General features: G+C 40.5%; 1 protein-coding gene across 1 annotated transcript in view; it reads right to left on the reverse strand.

The window, feature by feature from the left end:
* Window positions 1-4767: 4767 nt before the first annotated feature.
* slc37a1 (solute carrier family 37 member 1) overlaps window positions 4768-14027 on the reverse strand; it is a 45400-nt gene continuing 36140 nt past the window's right edge. The window contains 8 exon segments of the mRNA XM_034202037.1: window positions 4768-6340; window positions 7703-7767; window positions 8147-8244; window positions 8581-8659; window positions 8763-8836; window positions 9857-9905; window positions 10322-10407; window positions 10552-10614. Of these exon segments, the coding sequence (XP_034057928.1) occupies window positions 6325-6340; window positions 7703-7767; window positions 8147-8244; window positions 8581-8659; window positions 8763-8836; window positions 9857-9905; window positions 10322-10407; window positions 10552-10614 (530 nt within the window). The 3' untranslated portion in view covers window positions 4768-6324.

Raw genomic sequence — 14027 nt, forward strand, 5'->3', positions numbered from 1 at the left:
AAGTAGTTTATTTGCATTAATTATATTTTAATCTTTGTGAGGCTAGTATTTGGCAGGAAATGCAGACATATTCACCTGTAAACACATACTGAACGACAGACATGCACATTTACCTCACTGTATACAAAAGTAACTGTGTTGATAATAATAATAAACAGGAATTATATTTGCAAAGTAGCCTACTTTGTTTCCAAAAAAATGTTGTTCACTCCTGTCGGTTGGGGGGGGGGGGCCTCATCTCACAATGTTGCTTGGGGCCCCAAGTTGGCCAGTGTACATTATAAATGCAAGCTATTACATTTTTTATAATGCTGCCGAACTTGCTGCTGCTAGCTACAGTACAGTACAGGTTGATTAAACGGTTCGCTCACCACGCAAGGTATCACATGACATGAAAGCAGGGCTGGCTCTAGCCAATTTGATGCCCTAGGCGAGATTTTTGCTGGTGCCCCCCTCCCCCCTATAGAATATATAAAGAATAAATGAAAAATCTCTACAGAAGACAGATACACTACAAAAACAGAAACGTATTGACATAGAGTAATATACATCAAAAAGGCTTCAAATGTATTCAGTATTGTATGAACATGTTTGAATTGGGGGGTGGACATCACATCCTCTGAGGGGGTTCGGGGGTTAGCCCCCCTGGGAAAAAATGTTTGAACATTTTAAAGTAAAACGCTTCAATCTGGTGCACTTTGAGCACACAATTACTAGAGACTAGATCTAGGGGGTACAACTCTAAAACACCCATATGAAAAAGATCGGTTTACATTTTAATAATCAAATAAGTATGTGAACATAACCAATAACCTCCCATAGCCAATAACAAATAAATGTAACTTTTTTTTTTTTTGTTCATTCATATCTTATTTTACCTAGTTAACATGTATTTAGTAATACACATTTTTATTTCTCCAGTTTTAAACGATATTTTTGGTTTACTGTCCTATAGTAGGCCTATACATTGAAATTATTTCAAACCTGTTTAACCCAATAATTATAAAGGAGTGCCTTGGAAATATGTGTTTACATAAATTGTGATCAAAACGTTAGAGACCCACTGAGATAACTTAGACTAAAGTGAACTATCTAAATACTAAGCGAGTCCTTTACCTCACTGAGCTGTAGTCATTAGCCTCCCAGTCTGTCAGGAGAGAGCTCCCCTCCACCTTTGTTGTAGAAACATCTTCTTCTTATATCTGTTAGCGCAGCTAGCACCAGGTGCTAATAATTATGCACCCCCGTCGTGAAATGCACCCACTGGCCTGCCGTAAAAAGCACCCCCCAAAAAAAGACGCTTGTATTAATTCCACCCTCAAGCACTTTGGAGGGTATAGTTGTAGGACTAGTACCAATAAATGGAGCAAGTTTCATGTATGTGACACGTTTATTGTCAGAGATAGCAAGGGGTGCATATCGTGGCAACCAGGCTATTCTTAAAAAGCACCCCACAAAATAAAATAAATTCTATTAATCCCACCCTCAAGCACTTGATGTAAAAATAAACAATACATTGTAAAGCACAAGTATACAGACAGGACGTCACAATTAAATAAAAACATATATTAAATTAAAAATTAACTGAAAAATAAGTGACGAATTAATGCAAAATCCAGGATTCGACAACCCAACCATCAAAAAGACAACATAGAATAGCGGACTATACGTTCAAACGCGCGTTCCCGTGTCAAGGGGTGCATTTCACGACGGGGGTGCATAATTTGACACAACCTCGCTCTCACGCTCACTTGCACTTTGGCTGTGAGCTGATGGCGCCAGATAAGCCAACATCCCCCACTATCATCACTTACAGCGCCCATCGTACAGGGCAAATGAAAAGTGTAACCGGGGTGAAAAGAGTGTTACATTTACTTAATTATGAAAATTGTTACATCAAGGCCAAAAATTAGGATGTTCACCAACGGCCAAAAATGTTTTGCCCCCTCCCAGAGCTGCCAGCGCAGCGCCCCCGCCAGATCTGGCGCCCTAGGCGAACATCTATAACGCCAGTGCTAAGGACCAGCCCTGCATGAAAGGGAGCAAGGTCATTGGACAAATTAAGGGTTAGGGTTACTAAGTAATTTAGGTTGCTTGGTTACTTTGAAGACTGCGTGAACCGGTCAATGCCATTGGTGCCCCAACATTTTATTTTTTTGCATGTGCCCCTGGCTGGCTCTGGGCCCCAGTAATGGAGAGACAGCTGTGGTACAGGTCCCTCTCTGGCTGCTTGATACAGGCCTCACAGAAAATAAACGCCAGCATCCCAAATGTGTTCCGACTGGTGTATAAATCATCAGTTAAATATATTGGAATAATTCATTAGTGCATCATTTTAAACTAGAGAATGCAATTCCTGAAGAAATTGAGAATGCTTTATGCTGAAAAGCTGACGCTGAATTGCTATGCTGAAATGTAATGTGTAAGAAGAAAGTGAAGAATTTAGATTGAAATGATACATGAACACTGGGGGCTTGAATGTGTGATGAGAGAAGAAAAGAAAGTAAAAAGGCTTGGAAAAGCAGCAGAATATTTGAACTGCACACTATTGAACTCACTTGATGGCGAATGATCTGTCACCATGGCAATGGTATTTGACGACACCCCATAATACGCTTAGATATGTTGATGGCTGCATCGTTACCAAACCTGTGAAGTTTTGGGCCGTTTGGATTATTTTCACTGAAGTTATGAGAAAACCGTGTTTCATGGCGAGCATTGTGTTGCCATGGCAACGGCATTTGAAGAAATCTCAAAAATGTCCCGTAGATGTCTTCACGGCTGGACTGTTAGCACGCATGTGAAGTTTAAGCACTTTTTGACCATTTTCATAGGAGTTATAGCAATATCGTGTTTTATTGCAAGGGACAGCTTTTGAGGAAAACTCACTAATGTTGGCACATAGATATGTTGAGGGCTGGACCTTTCACTGTCATCTGAAGTCTGGTGGTGTTTTGACCATTTTCATATCAGTTACGACAACATCGTGTCTTTTGGCGAGGGATGTGTTTCCATGGCAACAGCCTATGGTGAGATCTCATATTTAGCGTAGAGCTGTTGAGGCATGGACCGGTGATATACAAGCGAAGTTTGGGGGACGATCGGACCGTGTCGATTGGAGTTACAGCGACATCGTGTTTTATGGCGAGGGATGCGTTTCCATGGAAACGGCATATGATGACACCCCATAATTGACGTAGAGCTGTTGAGGGCAGGACCATTAACCATTATCTGAAGTCTGCTGCTCTGAGCATGTCAGTTGGAGTTATGACATCATCGTGTTCCATGACACAGGTGTTTATAGTTTAGCTAACGATGTGTGTAGAGATCAGAGGTTTCCATGGCATTTTGTTTAATTAGTTTTGCTTAATTTCTTTCAAGCTACGAGATGTTTTCCTACGTTTGTCATGAAAAATGATGTCTCAGGAGTGTAGGGTTTGGGAATTATGGCAGGTTTAAAAGAAAATATGAAGGCAAAATTAAATCTGTCCTCCACTCTAGCTGTGACATCACACACTCTAAAAGCTGAAGAAGGCCTCTTTACCAAGGTCTGAACAATGTTTAATATTTCTAAAAGTAAGAATCAGATTTAAAAGTTGTGTTACACGAATAATGTCAGAAAGATGTGTGACATTTTAAAGTTGGAAAGAGGTTTCTGAGTGAAAGTATGAATGAACAGTTAGCAGTTGTCGCATGAAGATTGTTGAAATCTGAAGAGTTCCTCCATTGACTTCAATGTTAAAAATGTGATGAATTATGGGATGTATCTCTGGAATTATGAAAGTTATGAATGAGAAAAGTAATAGCCATCGATTCCCGACCGAGCTGAACGTTTTGATGTTTGAACGGAGTTTCTGCGATGTGGAAGAAGAGGCGCAAAATAACCCGGCGAAATAATAAAGAATTTCGTGCGTAGCATAACAGATAGCATTCCCACTAAATTAACAAAATATGTATAAGAAAGTGGGTACAGACATTTCAGCTTTAGCTACATCCTCTTTTCCTTTTTGTATATTTTGATAATTTAAAGTGGACCTATCATGCTATATTTGAATAGTATACTGTAGGGCCATACGTATATAAAACATGTCTGTGAAGTTTATTTTTCAAAATACCAAACAGATCATGCATTTTAGCCATGCCTCATTTCGCTCTATTCCAGCCCTGTCTTCACAAGGGCTGATTCTGTGGCAAATGAGCTGCAGCTGACCACGCCCCCCTGCAAAGGAGGGGGGCGAGGCACGAGCGTCATGTTACCATGCTGTTACCATGCCACGCAACCTCTCATTCCCCTGATAGGTGGAGAGTTGCCCATATAGGCTTCGGACGTCAGAACATTTTCAAATCTGTATCAGATCCGTTGCAGCCCCGTTTTTAGAGAATTGGGTATGGAGGAAAAGAGAGAGGGTTGTGTTTTCTGACACTTGGTGAGTTCCCTGACACACCGGGGACACATATTCATGTATAAAAGGTGTACAAAAGTGCATTTTGCATGATAGGTCCCCTAACTATTTCATTCTCTTTCTTGAATGCAGAGGTCTGGAACATACCCCTTTCCAACCTGTGTGTGTGTGTGTGTGTGTGTGTGTGTGTGTCACTGAGTGGGTTTCTGTCCTTCAGGATCGTTTCCGATGACACCTGCCACCTCCAGCTGAGACTCGAGGCCCCTCCATGCCATGAGTCAGACCGATTTAGCTGACCTGTAAAAGTACGCAACAAACACAAGCCTTCACAAACGCCCCCTCAGAACAGTTAGGCAAAGAAAACCATTTTTTAAAAGTTTATTTATTTTACTCGATGCTTGGGAGTGAACCATTCCCAAAGCAGGTCCATCCTTAATCAAACATTTTAATTTGTTTTGTCTTTACAAATTCAACTGCCCAGCAAAAAGACCAACAACAAACAAGGCACACAATGTATCAAGTACTGTCCCTACCACTGGCACAAATACACAACATGTGTTCTGAGGAAGGCATGATGATGTCTCAAGGCTACCATCACAACGTTTTAAATACAAATGGGTTTCTGTTTTGTGCATTTACTTAGATACCATTTTTACATCCAATCCATTAACAGAATATAGTTAGTTAAATGCTTAATACAATCTTGGAAAGAATGATCAGATATTGGAAGATATATTACCAGTATATTTCTCATTAACCTTATGTATCAACATTGCACAGCAAAATATATCTATAAGAACTTTGACATCAAGTCAGTCATCTAAATTTGACAAAACCATTACATTCATAATATCTCCCTATAGATCCCCAACCACATACCCACCAAAAACATACATCCTTATCTGCAGGTTTACATACAAATACAACTTTGGTGCCTTCATTTCATAGCAAACTCAGAAACCATCGCACAAAATATAGGAATAAATTAAAGGACTTAAATAAGTAGCGTTATTTAAATAACAGCATGACACCCACAGTCTCTTTGGTTCAGTAAGGCAAAGGTGACCTTGAAACAGCAGCTTCCACAGTGGGAGGGGGGCGGGGTGTTTGGGACATGTAGTGGTGTTGGTTTGTGCTCCTTCCTCACATAAAGTCAGAGTCTTTCTGTTTTCATCACCAGCTCAACAGTGTGTGCGTAGATCGCTGCAAGTGATGACACACATACTCCTTCAATGGAGACAGTTGTGGACATTATTAATACAACCTGTTGATACAGAGACAGTGTTCGTGCTATTCTTAATAACCCACAGAACATGCAGTCAACTCTTCTAAGTAGGAGGGGGGGGGGGGGAGTTTAATTTGAAACAGAGCATTCTTCTATAAGCTGATTTTTAACAACATACACATTTAGGTATAATAGTTTGGGTAATATAGATGTAAAAGATTGTTATGGTAACTTCAGGTATGGTGTGCTTATAAGGAGAATGATGGTACAGAAGGATCTTTTTGGACACATGGAAGTTGCTGTTTCAAAGATTGCTCCCAAAATAAACATTTCAAGTCACTTCTAGTTCTGATAGACTTTAAAGTAAGGCTAGTTTTATTTATCTACAAATCCTAAGTAGAATGAACAGTCAGTGTGTTCACACTCAACTTGACTGCCATCAGGTCAACTTAGGTCCAGACAATGACCAGGAAGCATGTGTGTGTTCCTGTATGCACATACAGTGTGTGTGGATGACTGCTGCAGAGGAAACCCTGCTGCACTTCAGCTCTGCACAGCAACACACCTGTGTGTGAGTGTGTGTGAGAGAGAGAGAGAGAGAGAGAGAGAGAGAGAGAGAGAGAGAGAGAGAGAGAGAGAGAGAGAGAGAGAGTGTGTGTGTGTGTGTTCATCGTGGAGGCAGTACAATCAAAGTGCTCAGTGCTCCTTCAACCTGTGGAGTAGAGACAAACATTAACAGCATATTGATAAGTTGGGTGTCATTAAGTTTTACAGTGTGGAGCAACACACTCTGCAAACTGAACGTGTTGTCCATGAAGAACACAATGACTGAGGAAGGCTCTATATACTTTAATACAAAGTAATCAAGGCAGGGTTTCACTGATATATCAAACATGTCCTAAAGTGGAGATCCTAAAAGACCCCTACAGCTGAAATAAACCTTTCAGTGCCATCCAATCCTGAAGTCGTTGCCTTCTTTTCTATGAGTGATTCTCATAGTGGCACCTTGTTCTCTGAAGTATAGGACTCTACTGCTGGTGAATTCTTCATCTTACATTCTGTGGCCTGATGGCTATCATATCTCAATACATGTATGCAATGTTAAATGAAATGATGATAAAGATGGATTGAGTTGCCATCTTGTGGCACTTGAAGATATTCCTGTAAAATGCGATGGCTCCACCTTTACTGTGTAGCCATCGCTGTCAGGGAAGGAGAAGCAGAATGGCCTTCAGGTCCCTTTAATAACTAGTGAAGAAACAAACTCTTTCTCTAGAAGAATCTCTACCCACCTGCCCTTATCTTTTTCCAGAATACAAATGTTTTATGAACATTATTTCTCCTTAGGTTGTTTTCGCTAAAGAGGAGAAAGCTATCAAATGATAAATATTGTTTTTAAATCGATAGACACCACTCTCCAGTGAATGTGTTGCTTGTTTTGCAGAATGTTCAGTTTGCAGTGGTCTCTTGATTTCTAAACTATTCCAAATCAAAATGATCTGTTTCTCTGGTTTTACGGGTATGTGTTTGAGTAAAACACGTTTTGTTCTATAAACAACTTTTCTCCTAAATAAAAAAAACTGTTATTACTTTCATTTAGAGCATATATTTGATTCAAGGTCTGATAACACTGCTTCTTTTTAGTTTTCCTTTTATGAAGATTAAAGTTCCCTAAATGGTAAACCGATGTAAACAAATGTTGTCAGTGGTTTATAGAATCAAAGACATTTTTGTATTTGACTAAACACAAACACTGTTCCCTCTCCGCCCTGATCTTTTTCCAGAATCCCTTCTTTCAGGTTTCAATGCCCCTCACCAGTAAATGTGTTTTCTTTTCAAGCATGAACAATTTGTTCCTAGCTTTCAAATATATAACATAATTCGTTTTTTTTTTAATTGAGACTTTTCACAATTACATTTTATATACTTCTACTTAATATAAGTGGAGAACAATTTGACATGCACATTTAGATATTAAATCAAATGAATTCATAACGAGCATCTGTGAGAAATGGGCGAGATCATCCAATAGAAACAGAAGCTTGAGTGAAATGATGACAGAAGCATGACTTACTCTACAGCCGAGATGGGAGGGGATTTAGATGATGTCAGCTCCTTTGTCACAAGCCGTAACAAGCACTGCACACAGACACAAAGTTAAATATGAACCATTAGCCAGTCATTATTTGAAACATATTCCTATTTTCTAGTTCTGAATTAAAAAACTTCATGTATTGATTACTTTTATTTGGCGGCAGCAGAACACGCTGAAAACAAAGTATCTGATCACCTAATAAAGTGATTATGGCCAATTCAACATCATTTTGAGTCATCTTTGTGTCCACATGATGAATGTTATGTCCAACACTCACTCTGTTTATGGTCTCCACCAAGCAGAGCTTTTTGGCTCTGTAAAGGCTAAATGCTCAAATATGTTAACTAGCTACACCTGCTGTAGAGCAGCTGGAGGACAGCAGTCACAGCAGTGACAGCTGTAACAGACTTTTTAAACACTCACCAACAGAGCCAGGAAGTCAGCAGTCATCAGCATGTAGAATACCTGATCCCACCCCCCTGCAGACAGCAGCCCCGCCAGCAGGGGGCCCAGTGCTGCACCTGACAGCACAAACAAAAGGGTGTGAGTGTGTATTATCTTAACATTAGACTGAGGGGTAAGAGGAGATATGTGAAGTTGAACACCACTGAGCAGAACATTCACATCTAATGTTGGTGATAGTGATGGTAGGACGGACACATTGTTGGTTAGCTTTATCTTAACATTTTGATATTGAGAAACATTTGCTATTTTTGAATTAGATCTGTGTGTTTTCGCACCACCCTCTTCTCGTGTTGTCCTTTAGAACTTGTGTGAGCAGGAAGTCTCACAATGTGCTGCTTGGTTCTTCACTCTGTGTTTCAGTACAGACACACGTGTTGATTAGTGAGACTGACCTATAGATCCTGTGCCATCGATGATGGCAGTCACAGTGGACAACGCTCTGGCGTTGCCTTTCAGACTCTTGTGGGTGCCCTAGGGTCAAAGGTCAAAGAAGGAAATAAGAGGGCGCCTGAGCTGATTTAGTTTATAACTGTGTACAATTCATCAGACTGGAGTTAGAGTTAAACACACTTACCAAATCAGCAGAAACTGCCGTTGTGATGAGGGAGTATGGTCCATTGACTAACCCTCCACACACCAGCAGCATGCCTGGAACACACACAGTCATGGAGTTATGGAGTACAGCCGCCCACGTCCACTGTGCTCCTTTCTAACTCAATATTCCCCCTCATGCTGAAAATATATCTGGCATTTTGATCAAGTGTATGGTGCTTCAGTTTGGAGCTGAGAGCAGTACAGCAGCAGCTATGCTTCCCTGATGTCAGAGTGTGTTGTTATATTGATACTGCAGCTCACCCTCTGCTCTATCACACCGTGTCATCACAAACCCCCTGCAGGTATTGTGAGGTAATGAGCTGCAGCTCGGTGTGAATGATTAAAGAGTCGTCAGGGAGCCAGTGTCTGAATGAGACGCTGATGCTCATTAAGGCGTATCAACCAATGAGCATGGGATCAATTTAGCCAGGTCATCATGGGACCTCATTCATCTGGATCCATAAATAGCAGCTGGACACACAGAGGGATGATTTGCTGGTATGTGTGTTGATATAGTAATATACATCCTAAACTGTGTTCAGGACTGTTAAGAGAAGACAGAATTATTAAAACACAAACCTATCTGAAAAAGCTTTGCTTTTACAAACCAAACAACTGGGAAGGAGTGTGTAAACATTTTGTTTTTGATTTGACCATATCATTGAGAAAAGGTTAGGTCAGAGGTTACTCCTTTCTGCACATCCTCTCCCCACCAGAGCTTCTGGTAAAGGTCACTGCTTTCCCTCACTGTAGGAAGTGACTCACTATATTCTGAAGTGTATTTCTAAAACGAAATAAAAGTGCATGCAAAACATTTCTCGTTTGAACAAGGTCCTTTTTGCATCATAAAAAACCTTTTTAAATCATCACTTAATACTAAATAAATCTGTATGAATTCAACTCCCCCACCAAAACAAAGCCATCCATTAAATGAGCACATAACAACAGCATTGGTGTAGCTTTTTTCTGAAACCAGAAAAGCTTCATTTTGATAACCCACAACCCATTGCTTCTCTAAAGAATCAGTGAATAAACACTAATGGACATCCTGTCCTCAGCAGAGAGAGATCTTACCGATGGTTGGCCCAAACCCAAACTCGCTGATCATGGAGAAGCCATACAGCTGCAGGACAGAGAGAAAACACGAGGGTCAAACACTCACACGCTCAATCACTGTTCACATGTACACCAGCCTGATGTTACCTTCATTTCAAGTGAAAGGAGAAATGTAAAGAGCATATCTGGTTTTAATTGGTCCACACTGTGCTGGAGCCTCTTTTGTTATCAGAAAGAGCTTCAAGTAGCACTAAATACGCCTTTCCTCTTCATGGACACAAACAAAAAACACTGTGTAATCTGTCTAACGCTCTGCTGCTAACAAACAAACACATTTGGCCTCACTAAGAAAGTTTGCAGAAAGTGCAGCACAGCAGGAGGAGCATGTTTAAACCGTGAGTCTGAACAATAAGGAAGAGAAATCTAACAATGTTGAATTACTAACATAGTTAGAAGCCACTATGTTTGATGTACAACACTCACTGTAGGAGCAGCCAGCAGCAGCATGACTGCACAGGTGGTGGCTCTCTTCCCCAGCTTATCAGAGATCACTCCTGCCAGGATCCCCCCTGCAACACACACACACAATAAATGCAGACAGTTAGCATATAGAAGAATAGTTACTGTAGATGCACGCACCCACACTAATCTCTGTCTCTTTGTCTAGATAAGAGCAAGATAAAAAATATTAAAGTTTGAACAAAAGCACCTACCCACTATTCCTCCCACGTCAAACAGGGTGGAGAGATCTCCAGCCTTCTTTGCATCGAGGTGAGCTGACACACACACACACACACACACACACACACACACACACACACACACACACACACACACACACACACACACACACACACACACACACACACACACACACTACACACACACACACACCACACACACACACACACACACACACACACACACACACACACACACACAGCACACACACACACACACACAACACACACACACACACACACACACACACACACACCACACACACACACACACACACCACACACACACACACACACACACACACACACACACACACACACACACACACACACACACACACACACACACACACACACACACACACACACACACACACACACACACACACACACACACACACACACACACACACACACACATTATTTAGAGTCATTGCGTGCCTATTGCACCATGACACAATTCCATCAGATTAATGATAAAAACCTAGAGGACATTATTCAACTTCTGAAATCCTCCTCTTGCTGCCTTGATATTATTCCAACAGGATTTTTCAAAGATGTTTTGCCTTGCATGGCCTCAGATCTACTTCATATAGTAAACACATCTCTTCACTCAGGTATTTTTCCACAGGCCCTGAAAAACTGCAGTCATTAAACCGCTCTTAAAAAAGAATAATCTAGATGCTTCAGTAATGAACAATTACAGGCCCATATCAAACCTCCCATTTCTAGGTAAAATCATTGAAAAAGTTTGTTTTTCAAACAGTTTGAGTAATTTCTTGCATTTAAATAACTGTTTCGATGTGTTTCCAGTCAGGCTTTCGTCCAAACCACAGCACTGAGACTGCTCTTGTAAAGGTCTTCAATTGACATCCACTTAAACACAGACAGTGGCAGAACTTCAGTGTTAGTATTATTAGATCTCAGTGCTGCGTTTGACACTGTTGACCACAACATATTACTAGACCGACTGGAAAACTGGGTGGGACTTTCGGAAACAGTTCTGAATTGGTTTGAATCCTACTTAAAGGACAGAAACAACTTTGTTTCTATAGGTAAATACACATCTGAGTTGACAAATATGACATGTGGGGTACCTCAAGGCTCCATCTTGGGGCCTCTTCTCTTTAACGTCTACATGCTACCACTGGCTCAGATAATGAAAAACAACTAAATAAGTTACCATAGCTATGCAGATGACACACAAATGTACGTAACAATTTCACCAGGAGACTATGCTCCAATTCAAACACTGAGTAAGTGCATTGAACAAATCAATGACTGGATGTGTCAGAACTTTCTCCAATTAAACAAAGATAAAACTGAGGTAATGGTTTTTGGAGCCAAGTCAGAACGTATAAAAGTTAGCGCTGAGCTTCAGTGTGCAATGTTCAAAACAACAGATAAAGCCAGAAATCTAGGTGTAGTCATGGACTCTGACCTGAGTTTCAACAGTCACATTAAAACAGTTACTAAATCAGCCTACTGTCACCTAAAGAATATATCTAGGATTAAAAGACTAATGTCACAGCAGGATTTGGAAAAACTTGTCCAGGCTTTTATCTTCAGTAGACTCGACTACTGCAATGGTGTCTTTGCAGGTCTCACTAAAAAATCTATTAGGAAGCTGCAGCTGATTCAGAACGCCGCTGCTCGAGTCCTCACTAACACTAAGAAAGTGGATCACATCACTCCTGTTCTGAAGTCTTTACACTGGCTTCATGTGTGTCAAAGAATAGATTTCAAAATACTGCTGCTGGTTTATAAAGCACTGAATGGTTTAGGCCCAAAATACATTTCTGACCTCCTGCTAAATTATGAACCATCCAGATCTCTCAGGTCTTCAGGGACTGGTCAGCTTTCTGTCCCCAGAGTCAGAACTAAACATGGTAAAGCAGCGTTCAATTATTATGCTCCAAATATCTGGAACAAACTCCCAGAAACCTGCAGGTCCGCTGCAACTCTGACTACTTTTAAATCCAGGCTGAAGACTTTTCTTTTTGTCGCTGCTTTTAATTGAACTATCTATCTTAGACTGCACTGTAACTTTTATCCATGTATTTTTTCTTTTAATGTTTATTTTATTAGCTTTTCTTTTTAATGACTGATTTTAGATGCCATTTTCTTAATCTCTTTCATTTTTTGTAAAGCACTTTGAATTGCCTTGTGTTGAAAAGTGCTATATAAATAAACTTGCCTTGCCTTGCCTTGCCTATTGATTTGAACACGATCCGTGTATCCATAATTTCTTGGTCTTCTCTAAAGAAGAGGGACCAATGGAAACGTTGTCATGTTGCCGTTGTTCAGCATCAAAACATTCATTAGCTAACAATGACATTATTGTTCTATTCATATAGAGAGGCGAAGTCCCTCCCCTTCCGGTGGACCTCCATGGGACCTTATTTCGGAAAATATATGTATTGAAGTCAATGGAGAGAGAAAGATTATCTTTCGATCCCGTTTGAATTGTGCCACAAATTACACATATGATGTTTGTCAATTTAAAAGATAACTTTGCAAGTCAATTTTTTTTAAATGTGTCGTAAAACTGTGAAGTAACACATTTGTTTGTGTGAAACGCTGAATGAACTACATCTCTGGTCTCGCAGAGTAGCACAACAACACACGTCAACAAGATGGCCGTCACTACTGTCTTGTCAAAAAAGGGATTGACTACCCTCACTATCAACACAAGGAAACAAGTTGTGACGGCTGTTTCCTTGCCTTCTGCATTAACCGGCCAGTGAGCATTCTCTGTGTGTATATATGTGTGTGTGTATATGACTGCCTTTAGGTACTATGGTTACCGCGTTGGTGTGACGTTGTTTAGTTCCTCCCACCGGAAGAGATGTGGACGACGCTTCATGACGCGGGATGACGCTACTTAAGCTGAGACGCTGCTGTCATTCGGGGCGCTGGATTTGTGCCAGTACGCCACGCTGCTCTACTCTCCAAATGTGCTGTATGTTCTGTGACGGCGTTGCATTTGTGCTAGACGCCTCACTATTTTCGCCTTAAGTGCCCATGTTGTTCTGTGATTGTGATAATCTGTGGCCTCCTTTTGTTTACTTATATTATACCTAGACAGCTCCTTGTTTAAAGAGCCGATATTTGAGTTTATTATTAAAATCAACCTCTTACCAAGAACATCTGGTTTCGTGTTGCTTCCCTTTTACCCTAAACGAGCTGGGGACGTAACATATATGGGGGCTCATCATTTCTAATCAGGTTGGTAATTTAATAAATTCTAATCAGATGGTCAATTTGTAAGTATAGCTTAGGTTAAATGGCGTTATTTGACTGTGAGTCATTTGAATTATGTCCTTCGCTTGAAGGAATAGACAGGTGTCTAAAAGACCATTTATTTCAGATTGCAGATCATTTCGGTCTCACGGTAAAAGAAATGTAGTAAAAGAAGAGCTTAAGGCTCAGGTCATAGATCAGTTGGT

This window comes from Gymnodraco acuticeps, unplaced genomic scaffold, assembly GCF_902827175.1.
Source record: "Gymnodraco acuticeps unplaced genomic scaffold, fGymAcu1.1, whole genome shotgun sequence".
NCBI lineage: Eukaryota > Metazoa > Chordata > Actinopteri > Perciformes > Bathydraconidae > Gymnodraco > Gymnodraco acuticeps.